A 22,120-nucleotide genomic window follows, 5' to 3' on the forward strand; every position below is an offset into this window, starting at 1 on the left:
CCAAATACACACATTACACACATTCTATTTCATACCCGGACAACATCGGGACGGGCTGCTATCCATACTAATATTATAAAGAGAGAGCCCAAACCTTTGAGACGGGTAATCTCAGTAACCACAGCATCAATCACAACACCCAATACAGCGTTGGAAACGACAGTTGCAGCAGAAGGACATAGGCTATGCAGACGGCCACCATATTTTTTTTTTGGCAGAGTTTTATATAGCGCGAACTTGACCCGAACTGAATCAGGTATCAGAGCGCTTTACATAGCACCAGTTACGTTACATGAGGACACACAATCATTTTTGGTAGGCACGGGGAGATTAAGTGATTTGCCCAGAATCACAGGATGTTTGGCATCGTTACCAAGAGTCGAACCCAGATCCCCAGGTCCGAGGTCGAGCGCCTTAGCCGTTAGGCCAACTCCTCTATACATTTAAAAGGTAAAAGAACCGTGCCAGCAAAGTAGTCCCTTGTGGGCGTGTCTGCGTTGTGCTGTGGGGGTGGGCTGGGGTCGTGACTAACGCTGGGGGCGTGTGGTACGGCCATCAGATCGTGTGCTGTGGGCGTGTGCTGGGGGTGTGACAAACGCTGGGGGCGTGTGTCCACCCTTCATGCCATGTGAGTCGTACATACAAGCGCCAATTACGTTGCTGCGCAGCATCAAGGGGCATGCTGGGGACGTGACACGCTGGGGGCGTGAGAAACGCTGGGGGCGTGTGTCCGGCCTTCATGCCATGTGAACGCAATTGCGCTGCATCAAGGGGCACGCTGGGGGCGTAAGAAACGCTGGGGGCGTATGCTACATTCCGCCCTTCATGCCATGTGGGTCGTACATTAATCAGAAGATCGTCTGCTGTGGCCGTGTGCTGGGGGCATGACAAATGCGTTCACCTGGAGGCCTGGTAAGTAACGTTACTGCAGCCTCTCCTGCGCGCTGTTACTGAACTCTGTCATTCAACAAAATTACACGCGCCTGCTACCATCAACCAGGGCTCTAGCCGGGCTCAGGCGGCGGATCAGTACACTAATTACACGCGCCTAATAACATCAACAAGGGCTGCAGCTGGGCCTCACGCTTGTGAACACGCGCTTGCTAACATCAAACAGGCCTGCATCTGGGCCTCAAGCGGGGGAACACGCAAATGAGTGTGTCTGCGGGGACAATTACTGCAGCCTCTCCTACTCGCTGTCACTCAACTCTCTCATTAAACGGATTTACCCACGGCTGATAACTCTCATTCAACGACATTACACGCACCTGCTAACATCAACCAGGGCTGTAGCCGGGCTCAGGCGGCGGATCACTACACCAATTACACGCGCCTGATAACATCAACCAGGGCTGCAGCTGGGCCTTCTCCGTCCCTATTCTAATGAAACAAAAAATGTTGTCTACTGCGAGATTTTAAAATAAATTGCCCTTGCCAAATACACACATTACACACATTCTATTTCATACCCGGACAACGTCGGAATCGGGCTTCTAGTTCCTAATGAAGAACTCGAAAGAGATCATCATAATGACTGATATCCTCTTTTAGAACCAGGTGGGAGGCCCACCTGTCCTCCTGGTCAGTGGAGAGTCTGGCCTCTGCTCTCCTGATGTAGGACCGCATGCCACATTTAGAGAAGCCCACCAGGAAGAGGGGTATCTCAGTGGTTTCGGTGGAGCTGCCATTGACGGTTCTGATGCAGCTAGACAATTACCAGTAGCCAAAGTCACCAAGCCACCGGGTCTGGTGGCTTGATGGACTAATGTGTCCACTACAGGGACATGTGTTTGAGCTCAAGGTCACAGGTTCAAATCCCGACGGGTCCACTAGCCTTTTAGTGCCAAGATACTCTTCTGGGTGAAGGTGCGCTTTACAAATATTCATGTAATGTTAACCAAGGCCAGGCTAAGATTATCCGCCCATCTTGTAAGGTCTCATTTGGTTCCCACTACAGGAAGTAAACACATTAAAGTGCTAGTAAATCTCTTGAGAGCCGTGCCCGTTGATGATAATGATGATGTGAATGGTGGCGTCATATATAATGGCACTATTCATTTGCCAAACTCTTTCGAGTCTCAAACCAGAAAGGTGGCAGGGAGATGTTTCAGCACCTTGAAGATGTTAAAGAAAACCCTAGACTTCCTGCCGGTGTCAGCCAGGAAAACCATAGTCCACACTCTGGTGACCTCACAGCTAGATTATGGAAACGATCTATATCTGGGTGCACCAAAAGAATGCATGACACGCCTCCAACGCATTCAAAAGGCAGCGGCACACCTTGTCCTCAACTTTCCCCAGCCGCTCATCAACGACAAAAGCCCAGGACTCCCTCCACTGGTTGCCGATCGAGAAAATAGTTATTTTTAAGGCCTTGTGCTTTTGCCACAAAAGCCTACAGGGGAAAGGCCCCAACTACCTACATGACTTCATCACCTCTTACAATCCCAGTCGACAGCTGCGCTCGACGGGAACACACTTACTTAAGATCCCCAGGATAAGGAAAGCCAGGATGGGCGGATGATCCTTCGGCTACCTGGCGGCCAAAACATTGAATACTCTCCCTCTCTGGCTACGTGCTGAGAAATCTGAACCAACCTTTCGCAGTAGACTGAAAACCTGGCTGTACAAACAATAGCTCAATAGTCTTTAGTTTCTTCTTGCGGATGTGCTTCTAGCGCGGGGACACACCTTTTGGGGTAGCCAGGCGCTCTAAAAATGAACCATCATCATCATTTGTAATGTAATTTGTGACATGTTATGTAAATATGCACAAGCAGTGCATAATTAGCCAATTTCAGTCGTTGCTATGTTTTAGCTTATAACCACAACTCATTGTAAACTAAAGTTGTTTTTATTTATTCATTTTATGATATGTTACATCAAGTATTTATATTCCACTACTACCAACCCACCATGTGACCATGTGTCAGCCAACATTGTGCACTGCTTTGACCACGAGTAAAGGAGATTTGCCACAGCGGAGCCCACCCTGTCCTTTTGTGACAACAAGGAGGAATAAAACAGTTATATAGCAGGATGGGCATAAAGGAAATCACCATATGAAATCTGGGCACATACCTGGGTGTCTTAGTGCTGAGAACCCCTGCTCGCCATTCCACTGTATCAAGTCGTCCTCGCTCTCATTGGCTGCCATCTCAATGAGGTCAGGAATCTTTCCACCAACCGGAATGTTTAATACATGGCGATTGTCATAGCTGAAGAGGGAGAGAAGTGTGATATTGTTAGGACTGTGTGTGTCCTTGCCTCTTCTGGGTCCTGGGTGCACTACGCCACTGCCCCTCACAGATTGGTATAGCAACTCTCTCTCTTGGACCAAATGTGGTTGTAAAATCCCTCCTTGCCAAAGGGTGCTGTTGTCATAGCCGGTCTCTACCTGCCGCAGACCACCCATCCCATTGACTGGATTTGTACCACAGAGTCTCCAGCATAACTCCTTACTCAACCCTGACTTCTGAGGTCTGATGGATTCTTCTTTCTAACCTGGAGCTCTGGTCTCAGCTACTTGTGCTACTCCTTCCTGGCAGCACAAACCCACATCTCAAGAACTCCCAGGCTAGGTGAGGGAAACACATACATTCATCCAGAGTTCTTATACTTGTAGACCCTCATGCATGTGAAAATCAAAAGAAGTAGAAGAAGAGGATGCCAGGACTGGTAATACCATTCCACGAGCATAAGAGAGAAGAGAATGTGAGCATCCTGCTCTGATTTAACCCGTTCCATGCTGATGACGGAACCGCTCCGTCATCAGCTGCGGGTGCGCTGTGCTGATGACGGAGCGGTTCCGTCATGGCCGGCTCGCCGCTCATGCGCGGCGCGAATTCCGCGCCTGCGCTGAGCGTTCTATTGAGCGGGGCGGGCCATGACGGAACCGCTCCATCACAACCACAGCCCAACCGCGGCTGGTGACGGAGCGGTTCCGTCGCCAGCATGCGGTCGCCCCGCCCCCTTAGCACTGCGGCGGAATAGCCGTCGCAGTGAAGGGGTTAAGGGACTTGGTCCAGAGAAAGCCGGGCACAGCTTCTAAGCAGCCCCATGCCATATAGGACACATTTATGAAGATCTGGCATTTTAGGGTAATCAGTAAGGAGAGAAAGGGTATTCGCCTAAAAGGCAGGAGAGGTACTCCCTGTCCCCTTAGATATATCAATAAACAACAAAAAGGGAGTTACACCTGGGAAGGTATACTCAGCCTCAGTAGAGGCGAGTCTGTGTGTTAGCCACAATCCAAAATGAGGACATCCTTTGTCCTTAAGAAGACCCCTCACTCACCAACCTAGTTGGTGACATGCTTCATCATCGGGGTCCCACCCGGACAGCCGAATGCCATCCAGGTGTGCTGCGACACCTGATTACAGTGGAGCGGGTTTGGTTTTTTATATGTGAAAGGGAAGAACTAAGTGTTATTAAAAAATATCCGGAACTGCCCACTTACGTGATTTATTCTGGGGTGCTGCGGATATAATTAAAAGAAGGAAAGCACCTGTTGCCCAATTAGGAGAGCTGTCGGTGAAAAACTAATGGACGTCCATTAGTTTTTCACCGACAGCTCTCCTAATCCTGATCTGGCATTTTACCCAACAGCACTGGACACTTGGACCTATAGACCCATACTTACAACTGCAAACGCAAAATTACAAGTTCCAGAATGAATATGCCTGTTGCTTTAAAAGTCACTTCCGGATGTGAGTGCCAAAGATGGAAGAGGGTACTTCACACTTATGAACTGCAAGAATGGGAAGCTTTTGCCCAGGAAAATATTTTCTAGAGTTTTCTTCTTCAACATTTATTTCACTTGTTTTACTACATTTTACTTGCAGGATAAAGTGTTTGAACTTATTGAGCATATAAATCCTTCAGGAGATGTTCACCAACATAGATAAGTTTATTTAGGTGGAAGGCTAGCTCAAGATTATGTAGGCTTCTCCAAAAGGTGTCCAGAGTTGTTGTAGAGATCTATTCCAGAGTATCCCACCTTGTATTGTAACCTCAACCCAAGAACTGGAAACTCTTCGTGCAAGAAAGAAGGATTGTCAGCTGAGCAAAGCCCTCTTCTAGAACGAGACTATTGGGACAGGTATATTCCAGAAGGCAGGGCGTCTGCCTGGTAGTAAATATCTGAAGACGAAAGTCAGCTCTATTATAAAGATTTGACGTGGCCGGCAGACGTGGCCGGCACAGGTATCAGCGGCGGGACTGTTAGGAGGGGCAACGGTGGGGGAAGTGGACAGACGACGGGATAGGGAAAGTAAAAAAATAAATTAAAAAAAACCACTTACCTTGTGCTCAGTGATGCGGCGAGTGCAAGGTAAGTGGTTTTATTATTTTTATTTTACTTTCCCTATCCTGTCATCTGTCCACTTCCCCCACCTCCCCGCCCTATTGCTATTACCTGTGCCGGCCGTGCCTGTAAACAGAACAGAACTATGGTGACTGTTCTTGCGTGCCGTCTTAAACTTCACATGTATCCACGTCATTTTGTAAAGCTATCTGCAGCTTCCCAGAGCCAGGTTTGCACTATATTAATCCCCACAATAAACTATCCTAATATAATATGATATAATATAATATAATATAATATAATATAATATAATATAATATAATATAATATAATATAATATAATATAATATAGTGATTCGTATGGCAGTCTAATCCTGAGAGCCTACAATTAGACAGGTTACTGCATTTTATAACATTTGAAGTTTAAGCATGAAACCAGCTGGTGGTGATTCAGCAGCCATTCTAATAGGGGTGATACATGAAGCAGTCTCAACCAATCAGTCCCCAAGTGATATTAGGGCGTGCCAACGCAGATTGAAATCATATGAATTGGACAAACTCTCATCACTGTTTCAAGGAGCGAGCTAGGCTAGTGATACATCCAGGGCTGTTGACTGATGAAGACTATCTGGCTCGGGTTCTAGAAGAAATAGAAATGTAGCCTTGGCTTAACAATTTGAACAACTGCGGAGAGGAAACTCGGTGGTCCCGCCAAGCATTTAGATGGCTCCTGACCACCGCAACACAAACTGGGAACAGTGGTTCCCTGGCAGCTGTGGCGGCGCAATGGTGGTCCGACCTCCCTAATCGTAATAAGGAGATCGGAAGACCACCTCTGCCATGCCCCCACTAGTCTGGTGGTCCGTGGACTGCCTGACTCATAATCATGCCCCTTGTATTTCCAACAGACATAGGGTGGCCTCTGGTATGCCTTTCTTCATGATTGGAGGGCATTGTTTTCTCTCTCACTTCCCTGCTCTTGATTTGATGGCTTTCCTTAAAATTGTTGAGTTTGTCCCAACTAGGAGCATTTCAATCTCACAATTTTCTGATTGGTTGTCTTGTATCCTTCCCTTGCGGACACTGCTTGCATTCAGAAAACTACACTACATTGTTCTTTAATTTTCAGCACTCTCTGGGGGTGCATTTTTTTCTTGCTCTCTCTCCCTTGCTTTGCTTTTCCCGCTCTCATCCCCCCACACTCTTCAAAGTTTTGACTTCATTCCCCTTGTGCCACCTAGCTTATATTTTTTGATATCATTAGTTAAAAAAAATAGCTCTGTGGTGCGCCCATTAGCGCTTGTTGCTTGGCAGCCTTAACTTCCCACCATCCCTTACCTACTCTATTGTTTCCCCTCCCCCTTGCCGTCACGCCAATTTAAAAAAAAATCTTTTTTGGGTGGGGTTGGCTCGGCATCTGCAATTTGGAGCTTTTCTCAAAATGCGCTTTTGCATAGCATAGCATTTCTGTTTGTTCATTTACTAAGTAGAGTCTGCCATGTATTGGTAAATTAAAAAAGTCGAAAAAAGAATGGCTGTTATGATACATGCATACACACGCATCACAAAACACACATGCATATACGGTATGATGCACACTTAGGAACCATGCCTCATGATAGCTGTGTACGTGCATCATGAAACATGGCAGCCATTTTCAAATGGGTATCCTCCAACTGAAAACCCATTCAAAGATTGCCAGACACGTGTCTATATGCCGGTTTCTTGGCACAGGCTTCTTGAAGAAACAAGCATTGACAAAACCAAAATAGCTCTACAATTTACAGGAGTGACCTGTTGGCTTTGCCAGCACTTATAGTCATCATCCATAAAAAAAAATCACCTGGCAAGGGAGGGTACTGCCTCGAGCTGGAGTAATCATTTACATTAATAAATTCAAGATTAAGTGAGTTGGTGAAAAGATGCCCCTTGGGGTTTACTTGGTAACATTAAGGGGCCCATTAGGATGGCGGGCGGATTGCCCCCGCCAGGATGGTGGGGGCAATCCGCCTGCCATCCGCACCTAAATTCCCCCCGCCATATTAGGATGGCGGGGGGACTGCGGCGGACGGAAAGACCGTCCGCCGCTTTTCCCCCCCTGTCTCCTTGCGGCCGGGGCGGAAAAGGTTTAATATGGTGGCGGTGTCAGTTTGACACCGCCAGCCATATTACAATGGGCCCAATCTGATGCCTTTCCGTGGCGGCATTAAAGCATGCGGTCTTCACTTCGGGGGCCCCCTGCGGGACCCCGGAGTGAAGGCGAGGTGGGGGGGTGCACACGGGGGGTACCTGTGGTACCCCCCAGCATTTGCATACACAAAGCGGCAGGCACCGCGCGGTGCCTGCCGCTTTGTGTATGCAAATGCATACATGCATTTTTAGGATTGTGGTGGGCAGTGCTGAGAGCACCGCCCGCCACAATGTTAAAAATGAGGGATGCGCCCGCCACTGTGGCGGGCGCATCCTAATCCCCACCACGGGACCCCCGCCCTTATGGCTGGCGGTCCCAACCCCCGGGAGGATGGCGGGCGGGCAAAGTCCGCCCGACATCCTAATGACCCCCTAAATGTCCCTAAATATTGGAAATGTCAGCTGTATTCTAAAATAACCCTTTTGTTAGAAAATACAACAAATATAGCACACACATTTTAAGTTTCTGTGTATATGTTTGTCAATGAAAAGCACAGGATTAATTTTAAGAATTACACCATTATGACAAGATTTATATATGCATGTGTGTATGATGTACAGAACCATTTCAAACAGTGCAGCAAAATAAAAATAAAACACAAAAAAACGTTTAAAATGCATCGGATAAGTGGTTAAACAGAAAATGAGATTATAGCATCTGCTAACTTCTGGCAACCTATGAATTTACCTGTCCAAGCATTGACCAGTGAGGGGGTCACAGCTGCGAGAGCAGTCACAAGGGTGGCAGCCATCTTCTCCAAACCCCCAGTATCCCATCATGCATCTGTCACAGTGTGGGCCTGCCACACCAGGTTTGCAAAAACAGAATCCGGTTTTGGAGTTACACTTCCACCCTGGGTTAAATGTTGTATTTGTCACACCCAGAGGGTCACAAGAACATGCTGAAAGACAAAAGTGGAACGAATTATAAAAGCAGTAATTGTATTAGTATATGCATAAACTCATACTTTCTTTTCTTACTACAGACACCTTCTAATGTAAGAAGTTGAACCAGAATATTATGCCAAAATATCGTCAAAATATAGTGTCCTATAGATTGTTTACAAAATGATCTTCCCACTTGAGCTGGTTATAGGAAATCTTAGTTCACAATATTTACATCAAATGATATATTTGTTATTGATATTCAGACATACAACTGCCAGAACATACTTCTAATAAAAAAATGATGTAACTAGTCACTCATGATAGTTTATTACAAGTGACTAGCGACGGTACTAAGCCTCTCTAAGCACTGCCAACAGGTTGAAGGCTCTCCTAGTCCTCCCTACAAGACCTTACTGGTAGAAGGAGGAAGCACTGTCGTATCAGTAGGTAGCAACAACGTACATTGCACAGTATAGTTTCATGGCCTCCTGCAGGCACACAACCTCCTCTACTAGCTCTCGCACTCTCTGTTTTACAACAGAGAATGAGGTACCATGAACAAGCCACCTGGTGGAAGAGGTCTTTGGGAAGGGTTTGCATGTTTGTAAAATTGTTTTGAAGGTGGAGCCATCAGTCCAAATCTCCAAGGCCCTCTTGCCTCTCCCACCAACCCCACTACATACCGCTGACAGCCGCTTACAAATGTTTTGAGGGCGGAGCAATCTACACCATGTCCCAGAAGCCCGAATACACCATGAAGAGGTGACCCATCCAACCCAACACGAAGTCCAATTAGAAAAGCTACCAGAAGGAAAGTGTGAGTAAGTCTATGCGTTGGACACAACTAAAGTTGTAATATGACTACAACCTGTACTATTTCTCTTTTCATTCTTGGACATGAAGTACAGCTTTTACAACAGAATGAGCAAAACTTCAGTTCTCATAATCAAAAGAAAAAGCCCACCAGCATAAACTGCTGCCACCATAGGACATTTGGGGAACTCTCCTGGGAAGCTGTGGAAACAATAAGAACTAATTATCATATTATTGATTGATGTACCATGAAATGTACATTAAAAAGGATATTCCATGATGGTACCAGAGGGCTGGCACCAAGATGGCTGCATCTCGTTGAGGCTTCGCCGGCCTGGGGCACAATCTGCCATAATCCATCGGGAATGGTGTTCAGAGAGTCAATTATGCCGTACAATTAGTTCTCTTTACTCAATCCACCATGTAACAGCACAGCCACCAGAGGACCAACCTTACAACAACTGCTCTCTGGTTGTCCAAGACATCACATTCCATATGATGTCCATAAGGCTCCATGAGTGACAAAAAAGTTATAGAGGCATGAACAGAATACACGGACCACATTAAATGGCTCCTATCTAAGTCCGCTAGCGGTCATGGGTAACATGCCCCGTTTCACTGTATGCAGATGATATTCTGATATTCATCAGAGAAACAAGGGCCAATCTAGCACCACCACTTGTTCGTGAAATCATATATTGTGCAGGTTCTCACTCCTCCGTGTCAGTGTGAACTGGAACAAATCACAGGTTCTTCCTTTGACCCAGTGCACCAGGGAACGTGCCACCTCAGTCAGGTATTTAAGTATGAGGTACACAAGACAGAGCTAGTAGTGCGTGATAAGGTGTGCCACTCGGTAAACTCACTGCTCTCACAGATGGAGGCATAGGTGTTTTGGTAATATTTTTAGAGTGGGGGTGCTGCCATAAATGTTATATCACTAAAGTGAGAGGGACTGTTGAAAAATCCAAGCATCATACAAAAAAACAAGTGTAGCAAATGAGCCACGCCCATTCAGCGGGAGAGTGGTAAGGGTGTGGTCTGTAGCTGGTGGTGCATTTTGGAGCACTGGTTAGTTAGTACACTGTCATTTACAGTCAGCCCATTTCCCATTGAAGTGATCACTAAATTTGCATTATACATGCAGTTTTACTAGAAAAAATATATAGCCAAAAAAGGAATATGTGTGGAAATCAAGTTTCAGTGAATATTCATCACTTGCACATCACTCAGTAAAATTTCTTGATTACTTTTGATCCTCTCAAAATCTTTGTTTCCATCGCACTTCAGAATTACAAAAAAGGGCTTCATTTGTGCTTCTTTGATTGCTGTTATAATTTAAAATATGCGTATAGTTAATTCCCTGATATTTAAATGTTGTGTGTAAGAAAAAAAGTGCATGCTTCCTTTCATATCTTGTACCCAGCAGGATTGCAACCTAAACCACTTTTACAAAATCCTCTCACTTTGCAGTCATAGAAACAAATGTACACCCCAGTTTCCAAATTAGCAGCAGTTTGCCAGAAGAGATAGCCTGAAATATGACCATTGTCTTTAAACGTGCAGCAAATGTGATATGATGCACATTTAAAGTCATCTTTATTGCTCATTCACCACCTTAAATACAGCATGAATATTTCCCCGACACCCCTGCTTCCAGTGCCTGTAGATGGAGAGCTGGATAGTGCTTCCACTGTCAAAGGTGGGTAGGCTATCTCTGATTAATATGGTGTTGCTCCCACAGCTGTCTACCTTTCCTCAAATGTCTCCATTGCCTTAAATCAGGTATTTTTTTAAATTCTGTGAGCGCCTGTGTTGGAACTATTTTTGGCTAATTGGAAGACTGAATTGGCTGGAGACCGGTTGTTCTACCATATAACTATGGTGCGTTCTCGACCATGGATTTCAAACGTTGTGGTAATCATACAGGTCAAACCTCCCAAATCAGGCGGGAGACTACCAATTTCAAGGCTAATCTCCCGCCTCCCGATTCCTGCATGCAAAAAAACGATTCCCTGGTGGGCTTCAGATATTAGGGGCTAGTCTTGTGTGATTTGGATTATGCACTGCCAGTTACAAGCTCCTGCAAGGAAGTGCACAAGATTTTTGTCTTGCCTTCTGTGTCTGACATAGCGATTTAGTTGTGCTCTTGACAGATATGGAAAACATTTATATTTGAATTTCTAATATTCGATCCTGCAGCAGCACACTTGCAAGTCCAATACATGTCAATAGACCTGATGCAGGCCGCTATAGAAATCAATGGGAGAGACACATTCTCCCGATTATTTTTTGAACATTTCCCACTTTCCTCTTTGAAAATGTTGGCATGCATGCATAATGCAGGAATGCGCACTACCCAACCAGTTGGTATTACTCAGAGGTGTAGATGTTAGTTGCTTCACTGTGCTCACTAAGCATGTCTGTCCACCTTCCAGAAATATAATATACAAATTAAGTGGCATACACCTGCTGGACATGGCTAAGGCTTGCGCATGCATAGATCGCGGGCCAATATACTCAGTCACTCCTATTGCCTGATACTCAAATGGTGTCCCCTTCGTTAAAGCGTAAGGATAGTCACATCTGACTGAGCTGGGATTGGTTGGGTTGAGGGATACTTTTCAGGACAATACCTTGCAGTCACTGGTGCAGTTTAAGAATCTAGGTAGTGCCAAGCCACAAGACAGGAGTCTTGCTGCTCCTTTTTCCCCGCTGAACCCCACACACCTAGGTTCTTATACATATAATTAATAACCCTAACTCAGGACTATTGGTGTCTCGAATTTACAACTTCATTCTGAGATCAGAAAAGGTAGATGAATCAAATGTCAGAGTTCATTGAGGGTAGGGTCTATTAATATGTCTGACACTTCCAGCACATTCATGCTGTTAACCACTCAGCCTATGGACACATGGGGATCCCTCAGAAACTATCTAGCTATAAAGTTGGATAATTAACAGAGTTTTGGATGAAAAAAAGCTTATCTGTTGAGTATACAGTTGCATTGCCTACTGTAGTCTCTTCTTGGGGCAGAATGAAACATCTGGCGAGGTGCAGCGGGCTGGAGTAGTTTGTGATCGGTCACAGTTGATTCTTTTGACCTCTCGGTGTACAAAATCCCTTGCTACATTTCCTGGCGGATCGATCGCTAACACTCTCAGAGTTGTTGCTCGTATACATATTATATATTTAGCGTAATATAAACGTATCACAGATGTGTAATGCATTTGGCGATGGTACCTATGTTTTTTGTGGTCTTCTGAAATTGAGATAAGGAAAATTCTAATTATCAATTAAAAAACTAAACAAAACTTTTTTCCCTAGTAAAATACACAAGCCATTTTATTGACAAGAGGATGTAATGTTTAAGTGAAAATTTAAACCAACAATTACTGGTTTTACTTTTTTTGAAATCTGTTTTTTTAAAAATCAAGCATTTATAATTTGGGTGTCGACGAAATGATATTAAAATCGTAAATTAACAGCAATATTTTATTAGAAAGTAATTATAGTCTTTCAACCAATAGTTAACAAAACATATTTTGTCCCTTTTGTCTTTCACTAAGATTAAAAACATATAGGGGTAAACAAAACGAAATTTAAGGAAAAAATGTGCTATAATGTGGGGGTCTAAAATATTAGTGTTTTCCACAGAAAACAAAAAATAAATACATTTCTGATTTAAAAAAAAATATGGGATACAATTAATGATTTAAATGTGAATCACTATTAATTTATGTGCAGAAAATGGACTTTAGACATCTTCAAATTTCAGAAAGTACTTCGATTTTGTTATTAAAGGGTTTCATCCTGAGAAACCCTGGTATGGAATTTGTATTCTTCCAGTTTGGTGCAAGGTATAAGGCTCCTCCATGAGAAATGTTATTGCAGTTGTTCATACAAATCCTGTATAAAAGCCTCTATATCACTAAATACAACCTTGTTGTAAAATCACTACTCACCAGTGATGTCACAATTACAACACCACTCTCCTTTTATCTTTTATTGCAGTCTCATAAGTACATTGAAACAACTCTCTGAGTCCAACGCATCTGGAAATTGAATACTAAAATACATGGTTGAATCATCTCTGTCTTTGGGGGATTTGCCTTAATGTAGCTCAATGTACTCGGTGTTCAGCAAAAGTTCTAATAAAGATAGTAGGACTCTGCCTGCATGCTGCTACACTTTAACTACTCTCTTCATAGTATTTTATTTTAATTACTCAATAAGAATGACAAGATTATTTGCCCAATTTGCAAACACTGGTGTAAATTGTTCTAGTGGTAGTTGATAGCTGTGTTATGGAGTGCCCAAAACGTTCCTACTTGCACATGAACAACTTCTGATTGTCAGAAGAAACAACTGTATATGCATTGTATTCACAGGCAAAAGCACATGCTTGCCTATGCGGCGGACCCAGTACACGCTAAGAGCCAGATTTTCAAGACAGTCATGGAACGCAGTGCAGGAACCAAAAATGCTGCGGTGTGTGACAGGAAGGGAGCGGGAGAGTGCCATATCTACAGACATATAGCTTCCTCCTCCCCTCTCCCTAGCGCCAGCACAGATTTTAGCATTAAGGGTACTTCCCAGTGCAAATCAAATTGTGCACTGGAAATTATATTAGGAAAACAAGGTTTGTGCAGGCTAGCGTCACTTTTGTGAAGCTAATCCAGTGCGAAATGTTTGTAAATCTACCCCAAATAATGGCAAATTCATTTCTGTAGTTTCACACCTGTGCTGGAAGGAGGTTTGCTAATGTTTAGAATTCACTAAGAATTCTATTAGTACTCCTGGGAAGCTATCTGTGACAATTGCATATTTAAATGCAATTGGGGTATTAAACGCAGTATTGGTGGAAATAGTGGTAATAAATGGTGCAAATGTATAAATAGTGATATCTGTTTCACATAGTTAGGCTCTCCAACTACATCCACTCTGACTTTAGGAGTATTCTCTCCATGCTAGCACCCTCAACAAGTATTACTCCTGCCCTTCACAGGAGTAAATCTCCAACTGAATCCAGTAGAGGAATGTGCCTGTCACCACTGTCCAAAGAAATATTGTAAAACTTACAATACATAAATAAGCATTGGCAGCGTCAGTAGTTCTGGCCCTGCGCATAGCTGCAGCACTTCAAGGGATTACTAGATGCCCCTCTTATGCCAGAAGCAACAACTTGAGGTCTTAACCCCTTCGCTGCAGCTCGAATTTCGCCGCTGTGCAAGGCGGGCGGGGTTGGGCGTGGCGCTTAGGTACTTATGACGGAAGCAGTCAGAACTCCGCCCTCTGCATAATTCTCCCGCACAGGAGGGGAATTAACCACGCGTGGGTGGAGCAGCAACGTTCTGACAGCTCCCAACCATCATGAGCACACGTCTACTGTGACTCTTGACGGCCGGGAGCCGTCATGAGCACTGAAGGTGTTAAATACGGATACAGGCTCTCAAGACGTTACTAGATGTTTTTTTTTAATCAGAAGCAACTGCTTGAAAAGTCTTTCACAAAGCTGCGGTACCCCTAGCCTCACTAAAAGTCCCTCTCCAGTTAAAAATATCTGCTTGAAAAGGCCTCAATAACACTGTAGTAACACAAGACGTTAATAGATGTTCATTCCTTTCGAGTCAGAACCATCTTCTTGAAGTCATCACAAAGCAGCAGTGTCTCAAGGGGTTACTAAATGTTCTTCTTGAGTCAGGGTCAGGGACACTTCAAAAGCCTTTCATAAAAAGTGCAGCACTTTAAGTAGTTACTAGATGTCCCTCTCGAGTCAGATGCTCCTGCTTGAAGTCATCAAAAGCTGCAGTTCCTCAAGTTGTAACTAGATGTCTCCTTCGAGTCAGATAAAATAGCCTGAAAGCTTTCACAAAACTGCAGTCCTTCTGGAGTTATATCCAATTGCTTCAAGGCTTCACAAAGCTACAGGCCCTTCAAGGCACTACTAGATGTCCCCTTCGAGTCAGATGCAACTACTTCAAATGTCCTTCACAGAGTTGAGGGGGCGTGGCTTCAAAATAAAAAAATGCAAATACACTTTTGCTACTATGATGTTCTGTGCATATGTTCTCTAGGTTTGCTGCCAAAGCGGATTAGAAGAAATTAGTCAACATGCAACTTTCAATAAATGTCTTGACTACTATAAAACAAATATCCAGAGTGCTGGCAATCAGTGGTAAAATTAAGCACTTTCTACATTGATATTAATAGATTCTTTTTTTGATTTGTGTTGCAAGTGTGGTAGTAAATTGCAGTTGCTTGTAGTGAGTCTAGTATACAGCAAAACTGTGCTGTTCTACTGTCCTAGCCCGAGATAGGAAGAAGCAAAATGCCAATGTCAGTTGAGCCAAGCAATAAGGAAATTTGGCAAAAAAGCACTTTTATTTGTATATGTATTTATTTTTACCATTATTGTTTTATCAGAACATGAGATATCAAGAATCAACATGAGATTCGGACTTTGAGGGCTACAAGAAGACCTGTGACTGTGAGGTGTGTTCCTTATAGTTAAGACTGTGACAGACAAGACTTTGGTGACGGGGTGCTGTGAGTAGCAAGCCAGCCCGGGTCAAGGGTCAGCTATTGGACTCATGACAGACAGCAACCCCATTTATACAGCATGAAGGCGTCCAGCCTACTTCAAGCTGCCTGACACCTTTCCATGCTGAAGTGGCATTCTGCTTTCAGTATGGTTCTTTCACCATTGGCAATCCCTAGCCTTTGCTATTTTTCCACTCTGCAGTTTCTCAGTTTCCGGATCTACTACCTGTAATACTAACCTTGCTCTTTGGATTTCATTTTGGCTTTGTCGTGCTGCTGTGCATTCCCCCTATTCTCCTTTTCAGAGGAGTCTCGACGTGACACTTGATCGTGGGTTTGGCGGCGTCCATCATGCTTGGCATAGGTTCGCTGTGTCTCGCCATCCTGCAGCCGGTGACTATACATGTTGGGAAACGTCCTTTACAACGCAACTTTTACAACGCACTACCATTACGACACAACTTTTACAACGCAAGTTATTACAAGGAATTGCGCTGGGGGCTCTCTAGGATAGGGAATAGTTTAATTACTATCCAACACCTTCCCTACTATCCACGGGGACTGGATTTGGAATAGAAAATTAAACTATTCACTACCCAGCGCCCCCCAACGCAAGTCGTTGTAACGACTTGCGTTGTAAAAACCTGCGTCGTAATGGCATGCGTTGTAAAAGCATGCGTTGTAGTGACATACATCCATACAGGTTTGTTACTCTACCATTGTGAAAGTTTCATACCTTTCACAAGTACTAAAGTCCTGTGTGTGCTCTAAGTGAATCAAGGTGATACTGGAAAGCCTCCTGTCATAACCCCGCTGTAACCCTAGATGTAACGCCTGAGAGAAGTATGCTAAACAAGACCAGGGTGGACTGTATATCACACTCTCTCTCTGCCAGTCCTTTCCCCTTTCTCTCTGGTATTTGGGGTTGCCTCGTATGTCTTCCATGTAGGGGGAGAGCTCAATTCCAGGGAATGGGGCAGATTGTCATCTGAACCTGCAGGGTAACACTCAAGATTCCTGGCATGAAGTTTGCATGAGATTCACAAACCTGCAGTATCTCAGATCAATACCAGATGTTCCTTTGGAGTCTGCTGCAATAGCCTGAAAATTATTTCACAAACCTGCATTATTTATCTCAAGTTGTTACTAGATGTCCCTCTCAGGTCAGATTAAAAAGTTTGAAAATTCTTTCAAAAACCTGCAGTACCTCATGTTGTTACTGGATGTCCCTCTCGAGTCGCATGAAGCAGCCTGAAAATTCTTTAGATGTTTCTCTTAAGTCAGATGCAATTTCTGGAAATGTCCTGCAAAGGCATGAGGGGGTGTGGCTTCAACATAATCATTTCCATTTAGACTTTTGAAATTGGAATGATTTGTCATTATTATTGTAGGATGACTAAAAATGCCACAGCAGGTACTATTGCAGCTTTCAATAATGATCTTGATTGCTATGGAAGCAGAAGAGGGCACTTTAATGAGAAAATGTGAGACTGGCAAGACATTCACAACCCTGTAGCACCTCAAGAATTGTCAGGCGTCCGCTATAAACGGACGCTACGAATCAAGATGGCCGCATAAGCTCCCGGCTCCGTCGACCTCCGCCAACAGCTCGATTATCCTGTCTTTCATCCTGTCTGCACACCTGATTTTCTTGTCTATGAAGGTCTACTGCTTCCAGAGGTGCAATCCCGAGATTTCTACCTTATCGGCTGACGAAGATACGCCGTGTTTCTATTCTCGGCCTAACATCGTGTTGAAGCCGGGGCCTCGATTTCTAGACTACCCGAGTCGGAGTTGAACAACATCGGCCGTGAGACCTGGACTGAGCCCGGTCTCCCGAAGAGAACCTGAATTGTTGATTTTTCTGACGATCCTTTGAACGATCCACACCCGGGACACGCCAGCGTGCCACGCCGGCTGCTGTGGTGGAGGCCCGGCGCCCGGAGCCCTTTCTGCCCCGTGGGGGTCGACGGGCTGGGTCCTCCCTGACGGCGAAGGTGTGTTCTATAAGACGAGGAGCGCCCATTATTTGTGATCAGATTTACGAGGCCTGTGACTCCGGAGCAGCCGGCCTCCGGGGTCCGAACCCGGCTCTGTCACCTACCGAGAGGAGATGGAGCAGACGGAGGGCACGCCATCACTACGGGCCGTTGTGGCCGCCATTGGGGCGCTCCATTCGCACACAGTCGCTGTGTTCCGGACACTGATGGTGAAAGTGGACGGTATCCTGGCACCTGAGGACGACACCTCGTTTGGTCTCCAGCTGGAGATGGTACCAGCGATGCATGGCATCTCAGAGGTCGGGGTCCCTGTGCATCACCCGGACTTTATGATTCTCGACGGTCCCTTATTGCCGGCTAGCCAGCCCGTGCTTCTCACTAGTGTCTTTTGCCTGACCCTGCTGCCACCCATCACTTCTATGGACAAACTTCCATGTGGCCACGAGTTACTTGCTGATGGTTTCGGATGCTTGCTGTTCTTGGCCATCTTTCCTAGTTCGAGCCATGTACTTTTAATCCTGTTTTCGATCCTCTTATGCTGCAAAGAACTTTTATGGACGCTCTGCCTTTTCCATCAAAATGGCGGCTCGAGTGGCAAGGACTCTTAGGACGGACCGTACTGGCCAGGGCTGAACTTTATCGCTGGGTTCCGATATAATAGCTTTTCTTAATGCCGGGGTTGTGCCTATATTGTGATGGGAATTGGGTGGCTGTTATTTATCCTACCGTGACTGGTTTGTATAATTGCTGAATATTGGTTTTATTGTGTCTCCGGGTGGTTGCTGTTGGCGGTGGGCATGGGAGTCCAGGAGTGTGTCTGCTTTCTCCTCCTCCGCTTTCTTTTTTCTTTCCCTCTCCTTTGGGGCAGTTCCTAGGCGACAGGCACGCTGTTAGTGGGGTAGGCCGTAGCCATTACAGTGGTGTAGGGTGGCGGGTGTGGGGGGGGTTTGTTATTTTAGTTTGTTTTGTTCTATGGTCCCTTTCTTCTTTTTCCGTCTGTCTCTGGGAGGGTTCTTTACCTCTTTAGTAGGGTTGGCTGTCTTTCTTTCCCTTTTTCCTTTCTTATAAGGCTTCTACACTCAACTATGCCTTTAGGTTACTGGGGGGCGAGTTTTCAGAATGGTGCTCTGCTTTATTGTTTGCTGTCGTATTGTTTTTGCTCTAGGTCCGCCTCGGCGACTGTATTGTTTTGACAACTGTGTGGTTCATCAACTGATTCTGTTTGCTCTGCGGGGTACGTCCCCCCCTTACCTCTTCTTATTTTATTATGTGGTGTGACGCCATTGCTCCTGCAGCCGTTCCTACTCTACATAACTTTAAAAAAAACGAAAACCTCATATATCCTTATGCTTTGCAGTGCGCACTCACACATGACGTATCTATGATATTGCTTTTTTCGGTCGTGTTCTTGTTTCTACATCCTGATTCATTTGATACGCTTGCGGCCGGCCCCTGTGGTTGTGGGCCTGCGCATGTAATACTTTGCAAGTTTCAATAAAGGTTTAAAAAAAAAAAAAAAAAAGAATTGTCAGGCGTTCCTTCCAGTCAGATGTAACAGTTTGAAAGTTATTTCACAAAGTCATACTAGATATTTCTCTCCATTCACAAGCAATCTCTTGAAATGTCCTTCACAAAGCTGAGGTGGTGGGGCTTCAATATATAAATTTGCATGTACACCGTTGCTATTTTTTTTTTAATGATTTGTGATTGTTTATAGAGGATAAATACATATGTGGAAGTTGGGTTATGATGATGAGTCAATATTTCACTTTCAATAAATGTCTCTATTTTTATGAAAGTATATAATGGCAGCCAAATATATATATAAGCACTAAGGATGTATGACGTTACAACGCGGTCTTTACACCGCACTACCATTACAACGCTGGTTTTACAACGCAAGTCGTTACCACGACTTGCGCTGTAGGGGGGCTGGACTTAGGAATAGTAAGATTTACTATTCCAACACCAGCCTACGTACAGTAGGGAAGGTGTTGGAATAGCAAATCTACTATTCCTTAGCCTAGAGCGCCCTTCAGTGCAAGTCGTGGTAACGACTTGCGTTGTAAAAGCAGCGTTGTAATGGTAGTGCGGTGTAAAGACTGCGTAGTAATGGATGTTCCCCAAGCACTAACATTCACTGGAAAATACAAGTGCTTTTAAGTTTAAAACTTTTTGGGACTATCTATTAGGTGGTTATGTCCATGTGTAATAGCACACTGCAGTCAGTCAAAGGAAAAGGAGCTAGTTTCTGAAATGCTTACCCTTGTACGTGGAAACATAATTTGAGCCAGCCCAACGGATAAAGACGGTTGACTAAAAGCTCCTTCATAGATATACATTTTTATTATTATTTTTGGGCAAAACATGAGGCTGCAAAAATAAATTATGCTGTCTTTAGATCAGGCCTAAAAAGGGTATTGAAGGTCACCTCGGAGATTCATGAACTTATAAAGAATTTCAATCTTTGACCTTATTTCACTGTATTGCCTCAGTAGCTTGTAGAACCCTTAAAACATACATTATGTGGTATTGTGCATCAGAGTATTCAACATGACTTCACGAATGGTGAACCTATACCAAATGTTCAGGATATTCACTTTAGGATGACCACCTACTCTCATTCATTGGCAGAGTTTCCAGTCGTGGACTTTACTGACATAGTTTCCAGTCCTGGACTCACATGTGACAAACGCATGTATTCTGGGTGTTATAGTCTTGTTTTACTGAACTAATTAAACAAGCCCAACTGAAAACAATCTATTGTAGGTGAGAAGTTCAGAACTGGAGATAGTTTCCTTAATGACCTGGAATTGGGCGGTCAACCTAACCCACGTAATATACATTTACATAAAGTGTAACTAAATTGAACTCTTCATCGTAGTCAATGCCTATATCTGGCACATACTTTCACTCCTGCACCTATCACAGCCCTCCATTATTTAAACCACGTTGAATACCATTTGTGTATTGATCACAATGCTGTGCACTCTGTCCGTGGGGTCCAGGCTACTGGTCCTGGCATACACATGGAGCACACCCCATTTGCCCATGCTGCACTTTCTTTGAAGATTCTTCCTCTGCATGTTATTCTCCCTATGAGGCCAGGTTCTGTTGGTTGATAGGGTAGATGTTACCCTCCAATAGAAGGGCCACATTTATTTGGTATATTATTGCATTCTTTGGGTGGTTTATCATTAGGCTTCAGAAGGACATGTTTCTTTCTTGTAGTAGTACATTAATTCCACACTGTGGTCAAGCTGTGAGAGCTGAAAAAGGAGAATTGTTGCCCACCTCTAAAACTGTTGCAGGATTTTTGTCCAGGTATCATGGCTGAAGGCCTTTCATATGATGATGACACAGCCTCATCAATTTTAGTGGCATCATTAAAGATAGGTGATTCCACACGGGAAATAACCTTTACAACGCAACTTTTACAACGCACTACCATACAACAAAACTTTTACAAGCAACATTCATTACAACGCATGCAATTACAACGCATCCATTACAACGCATGATACTACAACGCACACCACTACAACGCATGTCATTACAACTCAGTCATTACAACGCATACCATTACAATGCATAACATTACTATTCAACACTTACCCTACTTTTGCACCCCCTGGAGTTAGAATAGTAAGTTTTACCCCTACACTATCTAACACTTACCCTACTGTTGCACCCCCTGGAGTTAGAATAGTAATTTTTACCCCTACACTATCCAACACTTACCCTCTGTTGCACCCCCTGGAGTTAGAATAGTAATTTTTACCCCTACACCATCCAATACTTACCAAACATGCAATGTAATGTTATGCGTTGTAATGGTATGCGTTGTAAAGTTATTATGCGTTGTAATGGAATGCGTTGTAAATGTAGTTTTTTAAATGTCGTTGTAATGTCATGCGTTGTAATGGAATGCTTGGTAATGGATGTTGCGTTGTAAAAAATGCGTTGTAAAGGTATGCATTGGAAAAGTGTGCGTTGTAACGTCATACATCCATTCAACACTGACATAGACCCAAACCCGAATGGGACACCGGGAGTCTGTAACCAAACTAATAAAAATAACAGAAGTGGAAACATCACTTCATGGAGCAAGCATGACCGAATCTTTGAGTAAACGCAGCCCCGAATGGACTGGTAGTTTGGAAGACTCCAAGGATATTTTTAGAGGACAAGAAATGCTGCAAGGACTGGTCTCTAATAGCATGGATGGGCACTAGAAAATGGCTCATGTTGATAAAACAAACAGTAAACTATCACTCCAACACTGCCGCCGCCCCTGTCTGCTGTCTGCTCAGCTTCTTTCACAATGGCAACCATCCACGAAATTCTGTGCAAGCTCTCCCTTTTACGAAATGAAGAGGT

The 22,120-nt window shown here is 44.3% G+C and overlaps 1 protein-coding gene across 1 annotated transcript in view; it reads right to left on the bottom strand.

Moving 5' to 3' along the window:
- Positions 1–22,120, bottom strand: part of LOC144782391 (netrin-4-like) — a 257,917-nt gene that overhangs the window by 39,671 nt on the left and 196,126 nt on the right. Inside the window, exons 6-7 of the mRNA XM_078661718.1 lie at positions 8,184–8,397; positions 3,082–3,218 (exon numbers count right to left, since the gene is read on the bottom strand). Of these exons, the coding sequence (XP_078517844.1) occupies positions 3,082–3,218; positions 8,184–8,397 (351 nt within the window). The remainder of the gene's footprint in view (positions 1–3,081; positions 3,219–8,183; positions 8,398–22,120) is intronic.

This window comes from Lissotriton helveticus, chromosome 9 (genome assembly GCF_964261635.1).
Source record: "Lissotriton helveticus chromosome 9, aLisHel1.1, whole genome shotgun sequence".
NCBI lineage: Eukaryota > Metazoa > Chordata > Amphibia > Caudata > Salamandridae > Lissotriton > Lissotriton helveticus.